The sequence below is a fragment of the Patagioenas fasciata genome, chromosome 7, assembly GCF_037038585.1.
Source record: "Patagioenas fasciata isolate bPatFas1 chromosome 7, bPatFas1.hap1, whole genome shotgun sequence".
Taxonomy (NCBI): Eukaryota; Metazoa; Chordata; class Aves; order Columbiformes; family Columbidae; genus Patagioenas; species Patagioenas fasciata.
In genome coordinates this window covers 28,256,145-28,275,755 of record NC_092526.1, presented here as the reverse complement: position 1 = coordinate 28,275,755, position 19,611 = coordinate 28,256,145, and the positions used below count along the sequence as shown (strand labels likewise).

The window sequence follows — 19,611 nt, the reverse complement described above, 5'->3', positions numbered from 1 at the left end:
GAGTAATTACATCAACTGAATGAGCAGAACAGAAGCATAAGGACTGCACAAATCAAGCACTGAACGCTGAAATGTCATAGTCTGCCCTGCCAGGTCAGAGACAAGTTCGATCTTGCCTTGCAGATAAAGACAAAACTGATTAACAAAACACTGGGGAAAAAAAAAAAAATAAATAAAAAGCTTGATAAATTTCCTATTACAGCTATGCAAGAAGCCACAGACTATGAAAAACAAGCATTGCAGGAGATCTAGAGTAGTAACACTTTATTGCATGGTGCCACAACAACAGTGATGTATTAAGACAGGAACAAACCATTCAAATAAAATCTCTTTGATCAAATTTCATCAGGTATAACGCTATCCAAAAATCATCTGACCAGAAGCTCTCTGTCAGAAATTCAGTTTGGCTGCCCATTCAAAATGTGTCCATGGCTTTACTCCAGTTTCCAAAGATCATATAAGAAAAAAAAAGAAAAAAAAAGTGCCCCTGCCCAAACCCTACAATTAAGTATTAACTAGCGTCACCGCAAGCATCAGTCACCCTGGCAAACGCTCCCAAGGACACGCAGGTGACTGGGCGTTCACTCCCCTCCTCTGTCCGACCAGGGCTAAGAAAACACGTGAAGAGATTTTTCACTCCCATATCTTCCCTTCAATGGCCCTATATGGAAAAAATTATCTAGGTATGGATTTCCTGCATGTCATTATATAATTCTCTCTCTTTTTCCTTCTTTTTTCATGTGCTCACCAAGGCTGCTCTTTTACTGGTACAGTTGGCATTCTCAAGCACATCCTCCCCACACCAAAATCAATCCCACTAAAGCACTTGCACGTACCTCAAGCACAAACAGAAGGTTGTACAAAACTACTGGAAAATAACCGAAATGTGATTTAGATTCCTCATTTCCCAGGAGCTCCCACACACAGCCAGAGCCCTGGGAACACCCCACAGTAGTTGCTTGAGAGCCCCTATTGGGGTCCGGTGTAGCTTTTATCCCCCCTTTTCTTTCACCTTCCTAAGGTCCACCTTGGATTGTGTTTTTTTCCAACCCATCAGTATTTTGGCCCAGCCTTTCACAAACCTTTCCAAGTTGGGAGTGAGTGGGTAACCCATCCATCACCTCCCAAGAGATCCACTTTAAAATACCCTTCTTCCAGAGGGTATAATGTTCCTCACTTGGGGCCTGGGGATTCCCAAATTTCAGGTGCCCCCTACTGTTGTTATTCCATAGGAGTTTTGTTTTAAAAGGGGGGTGCCACTCGGTTCATCTGATAGCTTTAGAGTCACCTTCAACAGAGGGCACTGGACGATACTTTCGGCCATAATTAACTAACTCCTGGGACACCTCTCCCAAAGTCCAAACGTACTTTTCAGGGGATCTGTGATTGGGGTCACTATTCCCTCTAAAGCAGCAACAGCCCTTTTGCTCTGGGACATCACCTGTATTGTTCCTTGCAGCTGAATGCCAAAAGCTTTTAGGGAGTTCAGGAGGCTCCACATGAGGGGTGTCATTCGTTCTGGGTCAAGTGGCATCATCACTGGGCATTCTTGTTTAAACTTAAGCTCCTGGTCGCACATCATTTGCAGACAAGCTGCCTCCTGTACGTCCTCCACTAATTGGTTGACCATCCCCACAATGGCAAGGGGATCCCCCCCTTTTCAAAGGGTTGAGGCCTCCAGCCCCATAGGCCACTCTTTGTGTTAGGGACCAGGGCACGCGATGGTCAGCGGTGGTCAGGAACCCTCCTGGTCCCCAGGAGCCCTCGGCTTCCTGTTCACTTGATAATATCTGATCCCCCCAAACAACGACACCCTCCAAATGCATTCCATCTCAGACTCTTTTGGTGAATGACTAAAATCCTTTTTTAGTTTGACTAATTCAGTTGCAGAGTATGGAACCTCCTTGGTGATAATTTGAGAAGATTCGTATTCACCATGCTCATGTTGGTACTCAGTTTTGACCAGTGAACGGACAGAGGGAGGAGGCATTTCCATCCTCCATCTTGCCTCATCCACCTCTTTGGAGGGATATATAGGCTCCCTACCAGCAGGCAAAGAGCCCCTGCAGCTTGTGCCTATAAATTGGTCTTTAAGAGCTGATTGTAAATGGCTTGCTTGGGTTTTTTCTGTTCTAATTGTCTTTTCAAGTCCCCTGCTTGCCCCTGCAAAGACTGGATGAGGGCTTGCAAAGATTGTATGGTATGGGCTCTGGTGCTGTGTTGCTGGTCTCTGGCTTCGACTCGTGCCCCAGACGACACATATAATGGCTTTTCCTCTCCCCGACCGAAGCCCAGCATTTTTGTGCAGGACACTGCTTCAGTTGGTGACACTCTGCAGGTTATGCCAATTATTTTGTGCCCAATTTATGCCCAATGCTGATGGTTGTGCTTTTTATTTGTTTAAATAATCAAAGAGCGCATCCCTGCCTACAGGGAGGGTGCTGCCTTCACACATGCTTAATTTTGAAAAATCTCTCTTCACAGAGGCTTTAAGCATTATGTTTTAGAAGAGTAAATTTGGCAGAGACTAAACCCCCTTTTTTGCATTTTCCTAGCTAGCACTAGCAACAAAATTAGACTGATTATTCGCACAAAGGAGATGCTGAAATAAGAAACACACTGTATATAATTGTATTTCTAGACACACAATGTAGGTCATATGCATTAGTGTGCTTATAAACAGTCAAGTTTTGCTTTACTCAGGATTACGCAATAGGAACCAACCCCCTTTTCCCAAAGCACACTCAAATGGTACAGTGGGCTTACCCACAATCAATTCCTCCCCAGAGGCCGTGACTCAATGGAGATTTACACATCAAAGAAAAATAAGTATGAACATCTCCACAAATCAACGTGGTGGTTTTTTTTACCCCCGTGTCAGAAGCAATACCACTAATTGCAATTTGCCTCACAACATCTCTTCATTAAAGTTCCTGCGCAGCTAAAAAAATAAAATTTAAAAAACCCCAAACCTTGATTGCAAGGTGTATCTCTCTGCCCAGATACATCTGAACCCTGTGTTTAACAGCAGCCTCCCAACATAGGTCAAGCCTAGAATCAGCCGCAAGCTCCAAGGCCGGATGACGCCAGCTCTGACCCAAACCCAGTTCTTGGCTTGTATTTTAGACACCTACAATATTTCAAAAGCATTTTTTTAAAGATGGTGAGAAGTTCATCAATTTTAGCAGAGACAAAAGTGACTCTCTTGATTCTGCAGTTCTCAAAGGCATCTACAGACAGGTGGGAAGGGAAGCAAGGTCACCACAAATAAGATCATTTTGTATTTCTACAGTTTGAAAACACCGTATCCGTAAAAGAAACTATAACAGAGATTATTTCATAGTCCTGTATTTTTAAAGATATTTTGTCTACTTAGCAGCTGTCAGACAACAAAATTTTCATGCAGAAACAATACCAAATAAAGAAAATTCATGGAGAGATCATATCTATCCAAGACAAATTAGTCTTACACTTTTCAAGACTTGGCACTCTATCCAAACTTGCCAGGAACATCTATTACCATCACGCAATCGAGATCTCCTGACATAAATTAAAATTCAACATTTTCTCAAACTACTGCTCTTAAAGTGAATTTCTAGTGTTTGGACTCCAAAAGTTCTCACTCTGAGATGCACCCTGACTACACAATGATTGTCTTTAGTGATCAGTGATGTTTATGAAACATTTTTCTGCCAAGTTAAGACTCTTGTAATACATACCAGACTGATTGTTGAGCATTTCAGTCCTGGAAAACCACCTTGTACTTGATTCAACTTGATTCAACATGCAGCCAAGTACATAGGACTGACTTCCATAACACAAAACGAATTGTAACTCTCAGATTTTACTTTTAAAAATCCCCCATTGTATGACAACAGTAAGTTTTATGCAGCTGCACAAAGTTAGCAGAGCAGAGAGTCCTTTTAGCAACTTTGTTAATTTAGCAAGCAACTGTGCTTGCTAAACAAAACTGTGCAGAAGGAAAACCTGGACATAGCCAGAGTTCAGCCCCAAGAGAGCCAAGAACAACCAGAAGCTTATTCGATCTGATTAATCAGCTGTCTGCATTTCAGCCAATGCATCTGCAAAAATTACTGATGAAGAGTGAAGGCGAAAAAATGAATCACAACAAAATAACTTCCAGAACTGTTTCCAAATATTATTTTCTTTTAACCTAAAAGTTTAAATAAATAAATAAATACACCACTGAAATTTAGACTTGAAATTTACATCATATGCAAATAATACTTTGCAATATTATATGTCTGTGTATATGCTACATATTTTAGCTTTAAAATTTGCATTATGTATTTATGGCACTCTGACTGCCCTCTTAGAATGGGCTCATTGCCACCAGCACAGACGAGAGGAGACCAAGCTTTTTTTTCCTTGCAGATACCATTCAGACACATCCAATATATTTCTGCATTCATCGTGAGGGTTTTTTTCGTTTTTGGCATTGTGCAAAGAGAAATTAAGAGCTTCCTATGTAACACTACATGACTCAAACATTTTGAACAGCTAGAGGCTTTCACAAGGCAATCTGGACTCTGAAAGAAACACATTTCCGCTAAAACAGACTACTTACTTCACAATGCAGCAATAAAGGCTACTGCTAACAATTACAGGAAAATATTCTGAAATGCACATATCGGGATCTAAATACATGAAAGAGTGACTCATCTTGACTTCTCTTTAAAATAAGGATGAACTAATAAAAATTCATTTTGGGAAGTAGCAGTGTGATTTTTGTTTGCTTTAACCAGCACAGACTTTTTGATGACAGAGACAGCTGGCACCATCTGTTTTGGGACAGGATGAAAACTAAAACTTCTCCAGTGTACTTACATGTGAGGACTGAGTTCATAAAAGTTTCGGTTTCTGTATTCTTCCACTTTCTCTGGAGTATAAATGGGTAGAGGTCTGTAGGGGTTTAGTGATATCACCACACTGCCAATGTATGTCTGTCAAAGAAAAACAAAATAATCATTAGATTTTTCTTTTTAACGGACTTTTGCCTCTTATATATCATTCTCCCATTTAATACCTACACAAAAACAAACAAAAAGTCTAATTGTAGTGATGAATAGATAAGTACCCAGACTCTGAAACAGCTTTTAGCGCTCTCTCAACAATCACTGTTGGGTACCAAGTAACAATTTCTGCCTAACCAAAAGCCTCTTACGAACCTTTTTTTAAAAGAAAGCCCAATGGTACAACATTTCTGTAACTCATTCAGGTGGGGAAGGGAAAGAGACAAGGACACACATCACGAAGAATCGACTCCATCTGTGTGGCAAACGTCACATGTGCTTTGCTGCAGCCCTTGGGCACTTGCACAAAACCACGCAAAGGCAAAGCTGAAGCTGCAGGAGTTTCGTGCCGCCTCTACAGAGCCTTGGGCGCTGAAGATAATTTTACTTCCAGATTCTACACATACTCACCATTACCCCTGGAAAGCAGGAGTAATGTATTGTTTTACTCCATTAGCTCCCGTTCACTCCCGAGCTGAATAAAGACCGATACCATACACCATGATTAATTATCACATTGGCACACAACACAATTAATCCACCTTCGTTAAGCCCCACAGCTCTCTGTGCCTCCCTCCAGCTGCCAGGGCTGCATTCAAACACACCCCAGCAGCAAAAAATGCCAAAACCCCATTCCACCCTACCTGCAAGATACTCATCAAAGCCTAATTAATCCCCAAGTGTTTGGTATCTCTTTCCACAACCGTGAAATAAATAAATAACACCTGGTGAAACACCATTTTCCAATAAGCAGGCACTTCCTAGGAGGTGTAAAGGCAGTACACAAAAGCCGCAGGTTCCTATATTATTTGGATTACATTTGATAGTAACTACAGAGAAGGCGGGGGGGGGAGGAACCCAAAACCCACAATGGTTTTTAACATAAATCTATGGTTTTAAGCAGCTTCTTTGCAGAGATACCTTAGCACCTTGCAATCGCTATTTGGATTTCTCCACAGCTTTTATCACAGGGCAGCACTGTAATACACATTTTTAACTGGGAACAGAGGCACCAGGAGCCCAAGTTTCCCTCCAAGAAGAGCACTGAATTACCTCCAGAGCTGCTGCTACTAATTAAAAATATTAATTGCTGCAACCCTTCCCTATCTAACTTTCATGTCTAAAGCAATTTTCTGCTAAATGCTAACAAATTTGCTCTTAAAGAGCACCACTTCCCATTTTCCACAGCACACACACGCACAGTTAAGCCATGAATTCGCACAGCATCATCTGTCCCATTTAGAACTGAGTTGAACTAAACTGCAGTGATAAAACAAGTAGCATGAGACTTCCAGAGCCCCTCACAGTTCATCCTTGTAGCGTTTACCACCCATCCGATGAAATAGGAACAGCCACTGCTGACAATTCATCATACAGTAACTGCTGCGATGAAATGTGACACTTGACTAATTGGCCTCAAGACTCACCATTTCTAAACAACGCATACTCTCTCCTCTCCTTCAGAACTGGCCAGAAACCTTCTGCAAAACTTTTCCCCTACCCCCCATATATCCAAAATAATTAAGATTTTTGCTTCTTATAAACACACACCACAGTGTGTGCGCTTATAAATATTTTCTTCAAATAATAATAATTGAAAAATTGCTCTAGTTTTGTGGCCATCCTCCCCCAAAGGAGGAAAGCGTTTTCCATCTATGTCTAATCTCTTTGGCTGAACAAGAAGAAAATGCAAAAATTGCCTTTCTACAGTGTTTACTTTGCTCTCTCAGTGCATGCGGCTTTGGCAATTTGCAAGCCTACAGATTCTTGGCAAGAATAAAAGATACCCAAGAGTAGAAAGCTTTATAGTCTTCTACAAGTGCACAGATACCCCAGTTAGGACTCTTTCCTAATGAAGCATTAACATGTTAACTCGTTTCCTCCTACATCTTAAGAATTTGTGAATTCAGGCTGTTGTGAAATCAGTGCTGAAAAGCATCAGCAGAAGAGAGATGAGGGTCAGATCTTGAAGATTTTATGTTGAAACAGGAATTCTTTGGAACTCAAAGGCTTGCCCTTTTCAGCTATTCTGTTTATCGTAACAGCATACAATTGCTAAATTCCTTGAAGTATCCTGAAATGCAAGGCAAAGACAAGTGAAAGTGAAAACCTTAATCTTTAATTTTGAACACAAGCATTCAAATGAGATTTATTTAGAACCATCTCCCTGTAGCTAAGTATTGGTTAGATGATGTATTCTGGGAATTCAAGTCAGCTGTTTATTGTCAAACATGAACAAATACAGACTGTTTCCTAAAATATCAATATTTCAAAAGGTCAACTGCCTATATAAAAACAAAGACATACTCATGTCCACTTTAAACACTAAGCCAAGGCATGCCAAGAAATCACTGGTTTTGCTGCAAAGCTGCTTATAAGAACTAAGATATTTCCTCTTCTAAAAATGCCAGTATCTCAACACCGATGCCTAATAGCTACTTGCTACTGGTGGTCTGTGAGATTCCACATAACGGGGATAAACAAATCCAGAAAATAGCTTTCCCACATAACATCTGCCTTCCCACCAGAACTCTATTATAAACAAACAAAATAAATGGCTTAAATCCTTGAGCATGCAAGAAGCACAGAAACATTCCAGTGCTGAAAGCAGAACGCCAAAGAGTAGTGGGAGACTCTACTGTAGCACCCCAGGGACTACAGAGACCCTTCATTTTCCCTGTTTTAGAGAAAAGAAATGAAACCCCAGAGGAACAGCCTCATGAAGATGAACACATAGGAGGCAGTCAGGAGATCCGATTTCTTTCTTGGCTTTGACACGAATTTGTTCCACAAGTTTGGACAAGATCTGCTGTCTCCTTGAGTTTCACTAACTAGAGACTCTTGATAATGCTCCTTTCTCTGAATTTCCACTTTATTGCAATAGCTCACAAAGACAAATTCTGCCTCTGTGGCATGTTTGTCCAGAACCCAAACCAAAAGGACTCTCAACTCACCGTTTACTGGTGCATCTGTCACATACCATGACGACACTGCAATGGGCTAGCATTTCACCTGTATTCAAATTTCTATCACGTCAAACACCACATTCTGCATGCTCCACCAAAACAATGCAGACAACTCATTCTTGTCCAGTAAAGGGTTTAAGACTCTGAGCAGGAAGAAAATTCTAAATACCAACTCAATTGGAAAAGCTCCAAGTACTGGTAAGAGATGCAACATCCAAGAGACCTTGATGCCTCATTTTCTCCCCCTAGGGCTGAAAGCCAACATAACTGCTTGGGGCAAGACATTACTGCTACTGTGAGGGCTTCTGTGCCTTTCTAACCTTAAGACTGCCTTAAGAAGAGGCCCAAAATACCAAGACAACACAAGGCTCCCATTGCTCAGGAGAAGCCTAGAGGCGGCCAAGGGCTGAGGAAAAGCTATTGCTAAAAACTGGCAAACTGCCTGAAAGGCCTGGGGACCTTTTCAAGCTGAAAGGCTGCAAAAACCTTACAGAGAGCCCAGCGAAAGGTCCCCAGACACCTCTGCACCCAGGAGGCACAGGCACTATGGTGAAAGCATCCTCTGCAAAACAACCTTCTGTCGAGTCTAAAATTATTAAGGCTCTACAAAGATTTGCTGCAAGAGTACATCACTTTCAGCAGCTCTTTTGAAAACAAACTCACGGCTTCTTACCCATGGCAGCGTGTAACAGGCCAGAAAAATTGCTGCTGCACACACATCAGTCCAGCAGTAAAACACCCAACTGCAAGTGTGCTAAATGGCAGGGCTCAGTAAGGGTCCTCAATTGACTTATTCTTTAAATGTTGGAGCACAGAAATAGGAAACAAAGAAATTCTAGTAAAATACGATTGCTAGTGTGGATACTGTTTCTTCCATTTATTCAGACCAATGTTAATACTCCAGATGTGCATAAAGCACGTGTCTTTAGTACAGATTATACTTTAATGCACTGGGTTCCTATGACTTGGAAGAGTTTAAGATCACACCACTATCACAATTGATTGAAATGAGAGACACTGACGTAAGATCAAAGAGAAGCATGACTAGATTTTATTGGAACAAATCCAGAACCAAGGATCATCTGGCAGCACTTTTTTCTTCAGAGCCGGGGCGGGTGGGAGGTGCAGCTCTTTGGTTTTGTGGGGATTTTTGTGTTGTTTTTGTTTCTATGTGACATATGCAAAATTATATTTCTAATACAATACTCACTTTCATTTGTATTTGCCTGAACCACTGCGGTTCTGGATCTTGCCAGCTCTTAAGCACATGTGCCCCTGCATGCTCAGAACAGCCGAGGCCAAGGAGACAGCAGATGCAGAGGAAGCCTGTACTTACATGTTTTGTTTTCTGAACTGTCTTAAACTCAAAGACATTGAGTTTAGCACTGCCACGTTCCTCCACAATAAAGTTTCTTATTTTAACAAACATGAGCAACGAGACCAGTGCCTTACTAAAATATTGCCTATTACTTGAACAAGCGTGCTGTTTGCTTAAATTTGCTTTTCATTGTGGTTGGCCACAATAAAATAGCTAAATGCACCCTCCTTCTGGTCCATTGTGTTTTTTCAGGTTGAAAACACAAAGTTGCAAGACGCTCTGTTTGAAAAGAATAAGGAAAAGAGCTACATCAAGATCAAAAGCAAACCCATCTTGGATTGTGATTATTTCTGGGCCCTTGATTTACCTTATTATTGTGTGTAGCAATGTAGGTGTTCATGTTGTTTGGTGGGAAGGGATAGGCTGGGCACTTGAAAAACACAAAACAAACAAACTAGGATTTCATCCTGGGGTTTGTGGGTGCTGTTTCATGACAGAACGTACAAAATAAATTCTACCTGCGATCCAAGCCATGCAGCTGCACTTTGCATTGAGCCAATGCTGGGCTCCAGAGAGCTGGGAGCATGAGCAGAACCTCCGGGTACCACCTGCAAACAACGATGCTGGCACAACACAACCCCAAAAGAGTGATGATCAAGTGGGAAGAATGGGAACTAACAAAGTTTCCTCAAACAGGACCTTCCACGTGAATATTCCTATACTCAGTAAGGGCTGGACTTGCACAGCATCCCATGGCACTAATCTTTAATGAGCTTTGGCTCCTCTCATTAGTATTTCCCAGCAAATACAGCATCTCTACAAAGTTCCTGATGAGCTCTAAAGAGGTTGGAACAATCTGTGAGTTGCTGCAGATAAGAAAGCCTGTTTCTACCCCTTGCCCTCACTGGAAGGGAAACTGCTGCTAAAATTTACTTTTCCAAAAGCTAGTCTGCAGTGAACTGAAAATACAAACCAGTCTCTCACACATAGTCTTTCTCTCCTTGATACTGTTTTTCCTTGTAGTTTGGATGGAGGTCTTTCTAATCATGTTTGTATGAGGGAAGACATATAATACTGGATTTCTGAATAAACATAGCCTATTCCCCAAGATGATTAAAATACTCTTGCTCAAGACCACCATCCCAAACACAGCGTCTGAGCCCCAGAAATGTAGTGGACAAGGTCTGTATGTTGTAACAGAAAACAAACAATTCTGGTAAGCTGTTCTATGTGCTTAATGCAGTTACTGATCACGATAGGCAGCCTTGTAAAACCTGGATGGGACAGGAAAGACTGGAAAGGAAACCACATAGAAGGGCAGTGGATGAGTTCCTGGAATTGAGAAGGAGGAAATAGAAATAAATAAAAGGAATCAGGATCAAGCCCTTAATCGTAGCACAACCACAATCTAAACCAAGATCCGAGCCCCTAAAATCTCTCCGATGCTCAGCAAATATTGCTGCTAACCTCGCGATCATTATGACAGACTCTAACGTTGTTATTAACAAAGCAGATTAATCATCTCGGCCATCCGCCTCTCTGATTACACTGGGGTGTTTTTATACAAACAAACAGAATTCCTACACAGGACGCAATTATAGACAAAACCTGTAAAGTAAGCAATGAGGAACTCAACCCAAAACAGACACTAAAAATTTTAAAGACAGCATTTAAATACCCCAGAATGTCAGTGCTTGCTCACTTTTCAGAAGATAAAGACTTGTTTTCGTAAGCAAACTGTAGCTGGAGGCTGGACAGTGTCTGCGCCAAGAAACCATTGGTGAAAACATTAGCGAGAGCACTCAGTCCACAATGTTTCATTATTTCTGTATGAATAAAACGTGGTGAGAGGATGGTCCCTGCCACTCTGCAGCCAAGGCTAACCTATGTTCCTCACAGTGAAAACCAGGTTTTTACAGTATTTGGATGCTTTTGATTCTATTTCTGCTATTCGCCAACCTTTCATTAATCTTCCTTTTGGTGTTTTATTTCATATAACGTGCACTGAAACCACTAGAAAATGCCCAAAATGTCATTATCACCTTAGGGAAGAAATATATAGCATTTGGGGGCAAAGTCAACACTGCCACAGTCCCTGGGGCCCTATGGGAGGCATTTCCTACATCACCTTCTCTCTTTGCTCAAAACCTCACATCAGGCAAAAAAGAAAGAGTGCATAGGGAAGGAGAAGACCCCTACACACAGCTCACAATACACATATAATTTTCTGTGATCCTTATTAATGTTTTCTTACTCCTTTTATGCAGATATTGCATACAGGCCTACAACCAAGCGCCTCAAAAAAAGCCGTACAAAAAGGAAAAGTCAGAAAGCACTGCCTTGAGATAAGTAACTCTCCTCCCACAAAACACTTTAAGGTAAAAAGCAAACAGCCTGCTAGCTGCAAAAATCTTCAGCCCTGACTCTGGGCAAGATATAAAGTTTGTTTTACCAGAGCGGGCTGATGCAAAGGACCACAGGACCAACAGGATCTCTATCTAGATAATAAGCAAAACAAGATTTAGAGGGAGGCAGAATGATGCTACTTGGATGACAAGCTATCACGGGAAAAGATGTGCCTTGGGCAGACACAAGCCCTTCTTCATATCTGCCAGAGAAGCAGAAGGCTCCAAGGTCCCAGCCTGCGGCAGCTGCAACAATATTATTACTACAACTCAGTCGCTTCCCTCAAAGAGGAAAACTGTTGAGGCACTGCTGGGAAAAATCACTCAAACCAACACAGGCATCTCCCAAGGGAGGAAGAGGAGGAGATCAGAGGGAACTCGTGTCCCCTGGGGTCCCACCATGGGCGGACGGGTGGCCGCTCGGCTCAGGCTCTCAAACCATCCTGCCCTTCAGAAAGGGCTTGGCCACCGCAACCTGCCGCTCCGCCAGCTCCACAAGGAAAGCCCAGGCTGGACTGGCTGGATGAACACCAGCAAACACTGCTGCCATCAGAGGGTAATGAAACTGAGGATAAAACTAAACTTCATCAATCACTCAATCATATTACAACAAAGATTTTCCCAGCAAGCTGCATTTACATTTCCCAATACCAAAAAAAAAAATTGGTTCAGATTGGATATTAGGAAAACTTTCTTTCCAGAAAGGGTTGTCAGGCATTGAAACAGGCTGCCCAGGGAAGTGGTGGAGTCACCATCCCTGGAGGGGTGTAAAAGTTAGACAGACAAGGTTCCTAAGGACATGGTTTAGTGCTGCAGTTAGGTTATGGTTGGACTCTATGATCTTGAGGGCCTTTTCCAACCTAAATGATTCTATGAAAATTCTGTTCTTCAGAACAGCAACAGAATGACCTGGAGGGATGGTCACACAAGGCCAATACAGACCATGACAATAGGTCTCATTCACATAATTCTGTCCTCCACCCTCTCCTTCCAAACATAGCACCTGGAATAGTAGGTACAAGCATGGCAGGAACAAAGCCGCTACGCTTCATGGCGATTCAGTAAACTCCTAAATACTGTAAGGTAGCTGAAAAAGGGGTGAATCAATTATACAGGCAGACATATCGCAGTTAAGTCAAGTTTTAGGCTACGCCGAAAATATTAAAACAATAGAGACGCAGAGGAAGCAGCTCTGTCTGTGAAATGAGCACACCACAACAGCCACAAGGATGTTACCTCAAACAGCTAACAGCGAGTTATTACACTGGAATGCCAAATATTTCATGTTTCAGTGATAAAACAACATGTGTTCAGTACCATAAGGCTGCTCCTGCCCAAAGCAGCCCACAAACTCCACGCGCAGAAAATACAAATTAAACGCTGACATCAGAAAGATTCTGTTTTGTTGTAAAGAACAAAAAGCAAAGAAGCATTTTTGTTGTGAGGAACAAAACACTGACCTCTGCAAATTTGGGAAGACTTCAAGAAACAGCATAACTGCAGGGAAAAATGTGCAGGGCAGCAGAATAAAGCTGGATCTTGCTTCTAAAGGCCTCCACAGCACCGCTCCCCTCCAGACTCCTCACAAAACAACAAGCCCAGCCCCAAAATAATTTTCAGACTGATATATATGCTACAATTTAGCCCGAATCTCTACCATTTGTGAGTCACTGTAAGCGCATGTATAGACAGATGCCCCCCTCCCATTTGCCATCATCCCAAAAATACAAAGGAAAAATAATTGCTGAGTTGGATGGGCTGAGCAAGTTTCAGCCAACTTAAAAAATAAAATCAAAACAAAAAGTTCAGCGAGAGAGTTCAACAGAATGAGTCAAAATTCATCAGTGACATACAACCCGAATTTTATGAATGCGTTTGAAGTTTTCCATGCGGTCTCTGGGTCACACATTTCAACCGCACAAACTGCTCCCTGGAACCTTCAAATAATCAACATTGTATTTTTTTTTTCTACTTGCTAACTACATTGCCCATGAACCACATTTTACTTTGTAAAGTTGAAGAAAACCTCTCACAGGCTTTTGTTACTGATATTTACACAAAACAACTTTTGCAAAAAAGCAATGAAAATTCTGTCAATGAAAAGTTTAAGCGTTGCAAAAAAAAAGAAAAAAAGAGAATGTAATAAACAATTACAGCTTTTTAGTGAGGTTTTTCTTGGTCAGACATACCCCAGACATTTCCAGACATGACTTAACTCCAAGATTCCCATTTCCAATTAACACATACGTGTTACCCAACAAGCCCTTCCACCCAAAGCCACTCAGCACGAGATTACTGCAGAATCTGATGGACTTCAGTAGAATATTTGGCCAAACTCCAGCTCCACCAGCCTTCTCACTTCTTTTTATGGCACTGCCTCCAGTTTTGCACTCTGGTATGCAACCTAACACCCAAGTCCATTAAACTTTCCCTCAAATACACATAAAATTGAACAACAGGTAATCAAGCTGTAGCCTGTTCTCTGGCTCTTAGAAGTGTTCTTATTGCCATGTTTGTGCCACAGTATGAAATTTATATAATTTTCTTGAAGGGCTTAAAGTGACCATACCCAGGATGGTCCAAGAGAACCATCAGGGGATCCACTTCTAAATGGTCTTGGCAAGGAGAGCCCTTATCATAGGATCACAGAATGTCCTGAGTTGGAAAGGACCCACAAGAGTTATCGAGTCCAACTCCTGTTCCTGCATAGGACAATGCCAAAATTCGCACCCTGTCTCTTACAGACCAGATCTGGAATTTCAAAGGGATACCATGGAGCTGTCACTAGGATCTCCAATATCAAACATTCAGCATCAAATGTTAACTAGTGGCAAAAAGACTACAAAAGAAAAAAAATTGTGTTATCTTCCAGTAGAATGAGCCCATTTATTTGGTCACATTTGGCTACGGGGACAGATGTGGCACCAGGCACCGATGGCTTGACCTGACTTTCACGCTTACCAATCAAGACCGGCTCACCATTCTGCAACATCTGGCCAACTTCACAGCATTTTCAAAGCTATTCATGTTACAGGTCTCATAACAAACCCTTTTGAAGGTTGTAACTGTAACTGTTTTAAAATGAACATACGTAGCATAGACACAGCTGTCGGTCTACAGAAAACTGCTTAGAAGCTGATTCTGAGTAAGCCCTGGTTTACTGCTGTAGAAACATTTCAATCCCTTCATATAGCTTCAGTTCTACTTAGTTTTGTTTTTTGTTAAACATGGGCACCACTTTTTAGTAATGCCCACAATGAAGCACTGACATGAGGGGTGACCTTAACCCCACAACTGAGCCACAAAACAACAAATCCATTCCTGTCGCCTGTGAAAGGATCCCGAGAGCTCAACTTGTTAGAGCTGAAGAAATCCCGAGTCTTTGTTAAGCACCAACAGCAGTTCTTTAATAGCCCAAATTTGGCTTCCCCAGGACAGCATGCAAACTACAGATTTTACGTGGTAAAACACACATTACTTCCAGATGTAACAAAGGCTTCATTGTGCCCATTGGAGTCTAAAAACAGAAATGCAAAGTGGAGTTTTCATGAGTGAGGTTTGGGGAGAAGAGACTGGGTGGCAAGAAGAAGAAGGGAGAGAAGAATTTTCACTTGAAAATTAACGTGTGGTTGTTACCATGAGCACCGTTCCAACTGTTACTGTTTGAAAAGTTTTCTAAAATACATAACAGTGGCATGAAATTTGCGGAGCAGCAGAACTCAACCGAGAAAGCAGATAATATTCCTCAAGTGATTTGGTAAATAAAACCATGCAGCACCACAAAGTAACTCGTATACTTGGTAGCAGCACGTGGCACAGGTAGAAACATCTATTCTTTTCACCATGGATATAGTGAATGTTTTGATACTTGCAAAGATCTCCAACATTTTGCCTTCACAGTGTATATTCACAAACAGTACTTGTGAGGCCTTAAAAAATAAAATAAAATAAATAAGTAAAATAAACACATGATCAAACAAACCTGGAGATAAAAAGGGTAACTGATAGTACAACAAACTACAAAGGAATGATTCGGGGAAAAAATACCAAAACACATACACACCAAAAACACACCAACAAAAATATCTTTTGGTTTTGGCAACAGTTCACACTTCTCAACAGAGCATGTTTAAGTATGAGGGTTTCCCACCTGCAAGGCAAAGGATCCTACAATGCCAGAGAAAAGCGACACCTTGTATTACCTGCCAAAGCACATAATACTGTTAATTACCTTGCACATCAGTGCCAGGTCCAGACAAATCAGAAACAGGGAAATACATGTTTCTCTGTCACCATCTCAAAGAACCATGTGTTTGAACACACTTGTCAGTTAGCGTGTAATGGCAGATAAGAATAAAACAGATTGCCCATTTGCCATTCAAACCGATTCCTTTCAAGCAAAAGCTCTCCAGTCTAAATGAAATAGAAACACGTAATTAAATACTTTGCAATCCATAGTAGTTTACAAGGAAAAAAAAAAAAAATCCTGACAAATCCACTCCCATATGACTTTTGGAAATCCTTCTTAAGAAACTCCATAGTCCAGGGTACCCCCACAGAACAGGTTTCTATCCTTAATGCTTTAAATAAAACTTTCAAATATGACCCAATACTAGGCAAGGCAGTACCAGTTTCTTCAGGCTCTAGGCAAGCAGTTCCCTTTTCTTCTCCTTCATATTTTTATGAGCTAAAATGTAATGAGATTATTCGGTATCACCTGCTTTTACTGTAGGTATTAGGAATACTGAGTTAACCCCAAAACTGATGTGAACCACGTTCATTATACAAGCCTCTGACTGAAAAAAAACATATCTCTGAATCCCACCAGAAGCAGCCATGGCAGCTGTTGGGAATGAGGGACTTGCCAGAGCTGGATGAAGAGCAGCAAAGAGGAGCCTGGTCTCTACCTGCTTGTATCAACGTCCAAGGGTTATCAAGAGGGAGCATTCTACATCTTCACAAAACAAGGAAAATTTAAGACACAAATTTTTGGCAATGTAACTCTCGACGGTATCAGGAAGATTTTTCTTTTGAGCATTGTGGAAGAAGTCTTTCTACAAATATATATCATTTTGGTTTCTTCTCCAACATGGTTTTAATGGATACAGAGAATCTTCACCTTACTTTAATTTTCTGATTAATTTAAATTGTCAATCCAGACTTCAGAAGCAAGCAGGTAAAGGTGATCTAATAGCACATAGGTCCAACACTGGATTGCCAAGCTAATGCCTACAGAAAAGGGAACAGGCATACTTGAGTAGGAAAACGACTCCAGGAAAAAGATGCAGTAGGCAAAGGACAGCAGAGGTACAAAAGCAACAGACTATAACTAAAGGACAGAAGAAGCAAATAAAAATAACACAGATCCTCCCATATGGGAGGATGGGAAGGAAAAAGCATAATGAAACCATGAAGGTTCAAATGCTTAGCAAGAAGGAAAAATATAGTCACACTAAAAATTAAAAGCCGGGGGGGGGAGCCAAGTTATAATTAAGTACAGAACACATTATTTGATTTGTAATAAGCTGCAGACACAATTGCTTGCAGATTGTAGCTATGCTTTGGCTTCAATATTTCAGCTTTGCTCTTAAAAGACTTATATCTTTCACCAGCAGCCTTGGAAAGTCCCTACAAATCACAAAGTTCACACAGCCCCAGAAGTACAGCAGATAAAATACTCTGCACATCTTAACAAAAATGGACTAAAGAGGGATGAAGTAGGAAATGAAAAGCTTCACTGTAATCTCCATCTGCCTCTTCATTCCCATCCTGTTTCAAATATCAGCCCACAACACCTCTCCTATCGATCCTCATTCAGAAATGAATATGCTTGAATATTTTGATCACTTCCACATATATCCAAGCTCACTGTTTCTAGTTTAAAACCCAACCGTTCTAATAAACTTAACTTTTTTTTGCAAATCAAAGACAGCAGGCAACATTGAAACTAGCACAAGCATATCACAAGCATAAACTTTCTACATCCACCTGCTCTAATGTCCTGGAAGTGCCTTCCCTGGGAGTGTATCGAAGTCACTGTCCTCATCAATTCTGGAACTGTTTTTTATGAAAATCAGAAGTCCACCACATTGTGCAATGACATAAAAGTAAAAACATTCTAGATGGAAAAGATCAAATGCAAACAGTGCAGTACAGGCAAGACCACAGCACAAGTAAGGTTTTAAATATCCCTAATACAATACATTATGTTCATGCATTGAGTCTATGTGCATACTTATAAACAAACACATACTTCAAGAATGACAACACAGGTCCTCATAGAAAATTATTTGTTAACATATACTCACATATACTTCATCGTGATCAAAGCGCTTTTTCAGGTTATTGATGAACGAATCTTCATCAAGTGGCTCTAAAAGAACCATATCTCCCACCCCTATCATGTTGTCTAAAAGTGACGTCTTCACCTCCATTTTTGCCATTTTGTCCTGCAAAGAAAGGAGGAGAAAAAAAAACAAAACAGAAAAGTTAGCTCAAAATTATTCTAATTATTCCCAGGCATTATCCAGTAACACTATTTAAAGAATACAAGTTACAAACCCATCAAACAGCATTAAAATATTTTTCCAAATAATACTATCAAATTAATTCTGTCCACTCAGGTAGTCCAGACAATTTAAAAAAAATTAATTTCTAACAGTCAATAATGCCTTCTGGCCCACTACACATTAAATCTGAAACTGCAGGAAACAGGAATGAAGATGCCAGTGAGCACCACATCCAGATTTTTTGGATGACTTTAACACCATGTTCAAGTGTACACAAACCCAAGTTTCAGCAAAAGCTTCACCATCAAATCAAATCTGGGTTTAAATTTGTCAGTTACCTAATCTGAATTTCTTTTTCACTCTTATTTGCATTTCCCCAACCACGTCAAAAATTAAATGGAAACAAGTTAAATGAACCCATGCAGAGACAAAACCCATACTATTTTATCTTAATTCATAAACTCCGTATTCTGCAGCACCTATATTCCAGTATAGAACTGCTCTTGGTTACACGTGGCTACCAAATTACTTCATTTCCTAACCAAACCTATTTGGATTTGTTCATTTTTTATTGCTTAAGAGAGTATTTTCTTTGGGCAGCAACAATCCAGCTGACAAGTGGAGACTCTGCACATATATAGATATACAGATATATATGGCATGGCAAAAGGTAGAAGCTGGGCTTAAACTGGGGACCACGTTCAAACAAAGAAATCAGCTCTGATAAACAAAGTAATTCAGACAAAGAAGTCAAGCTCAGGCCAAAACTCAGTACCTGTTTCATCGTCTCAATCTTTTATCCTTCCAATCCAACCTACTACCTCATACAATCATCATTAACTTGCCATAGTGATCTCATTAATGTCTACAGATATATAAAGGGTGAGTGTCACGAGGACAGAGCCAGGCTCTTCTCGGTGACAACCAATGGTAGGACAAGGGGTAATGGGTTCAAACTGGAACACAAGAGGTTCCACTTAAATTTGAGAAGAAACTTCTCAGGAACGGTGACAGACACGGGAACAGGCTGCCCAGGGAGGTTGTGGAGTCTCCTTCTCTGGAGACATTCAAACCTGCCTGGACACCTTCCTGTGTAACCTCATCTGGGTGTTCCTGCTCCGGCAGGGGGATTGGACTGGATGATCTCTTGAGGTCCCTTCCAATCCCTGACATTCTGTGATTATGTGATAGTACCCTGTTTCCCTGAAAATAAGCCCTAACCCAAAAATAAGCCCTAGCATGATTTTTCAGGATTTTTGAGGATGTTCAAAATATAAGCCCTACTTCAAAAATAAACCCTAGTTACAGTTCATCAAAAAAAGTCAATTTAAATAGTGTCCAGGCATTTACACATGTAAAAAAAGTAAGCATCTTTGGGAG

The 19,611-nt window shown here is 40.9% G+C and overlaps 1 protein-coding gene and 1 pseudogene across 4 annotated transcripts in view; both read right to left on the bottom strand.

The window, feature by feature from the left end:
• The window catches only part of MYO1B (myosin IB), a 109,071-nt gene that overhangs the window by 71,287 nt on the left and 18,173 nt on the right, over positions 1-19,611 (bottom strand). For all 4 annotated transcript variants that reach the window (XM_065840391.2, XM_065840390.2, XM_071811211.1 and 1 more), the window contains 2 exons: positions 18,031-18,171; positions 4,849-4,964 (listed from right to left, as the gene is read on the bottom strand). In XM_065840391.2, coding sequence (XP_065696463.1) covers positions 4,849-4,964; positions 18,031-18,165 — 251 coding nt within the window. In that variant the 5' untranslated portion in view covers positions 18,166-18,171. Of the gene's footprint in view, positions 1-4,848; positions 4,965-18,030; positions 18,172-19,611 lie in introns of those variants that run through there.
• On the bottom strand, positions 1,266-2,455 carry LOC139828347 (uncharacterized; annotated as a pseudogene).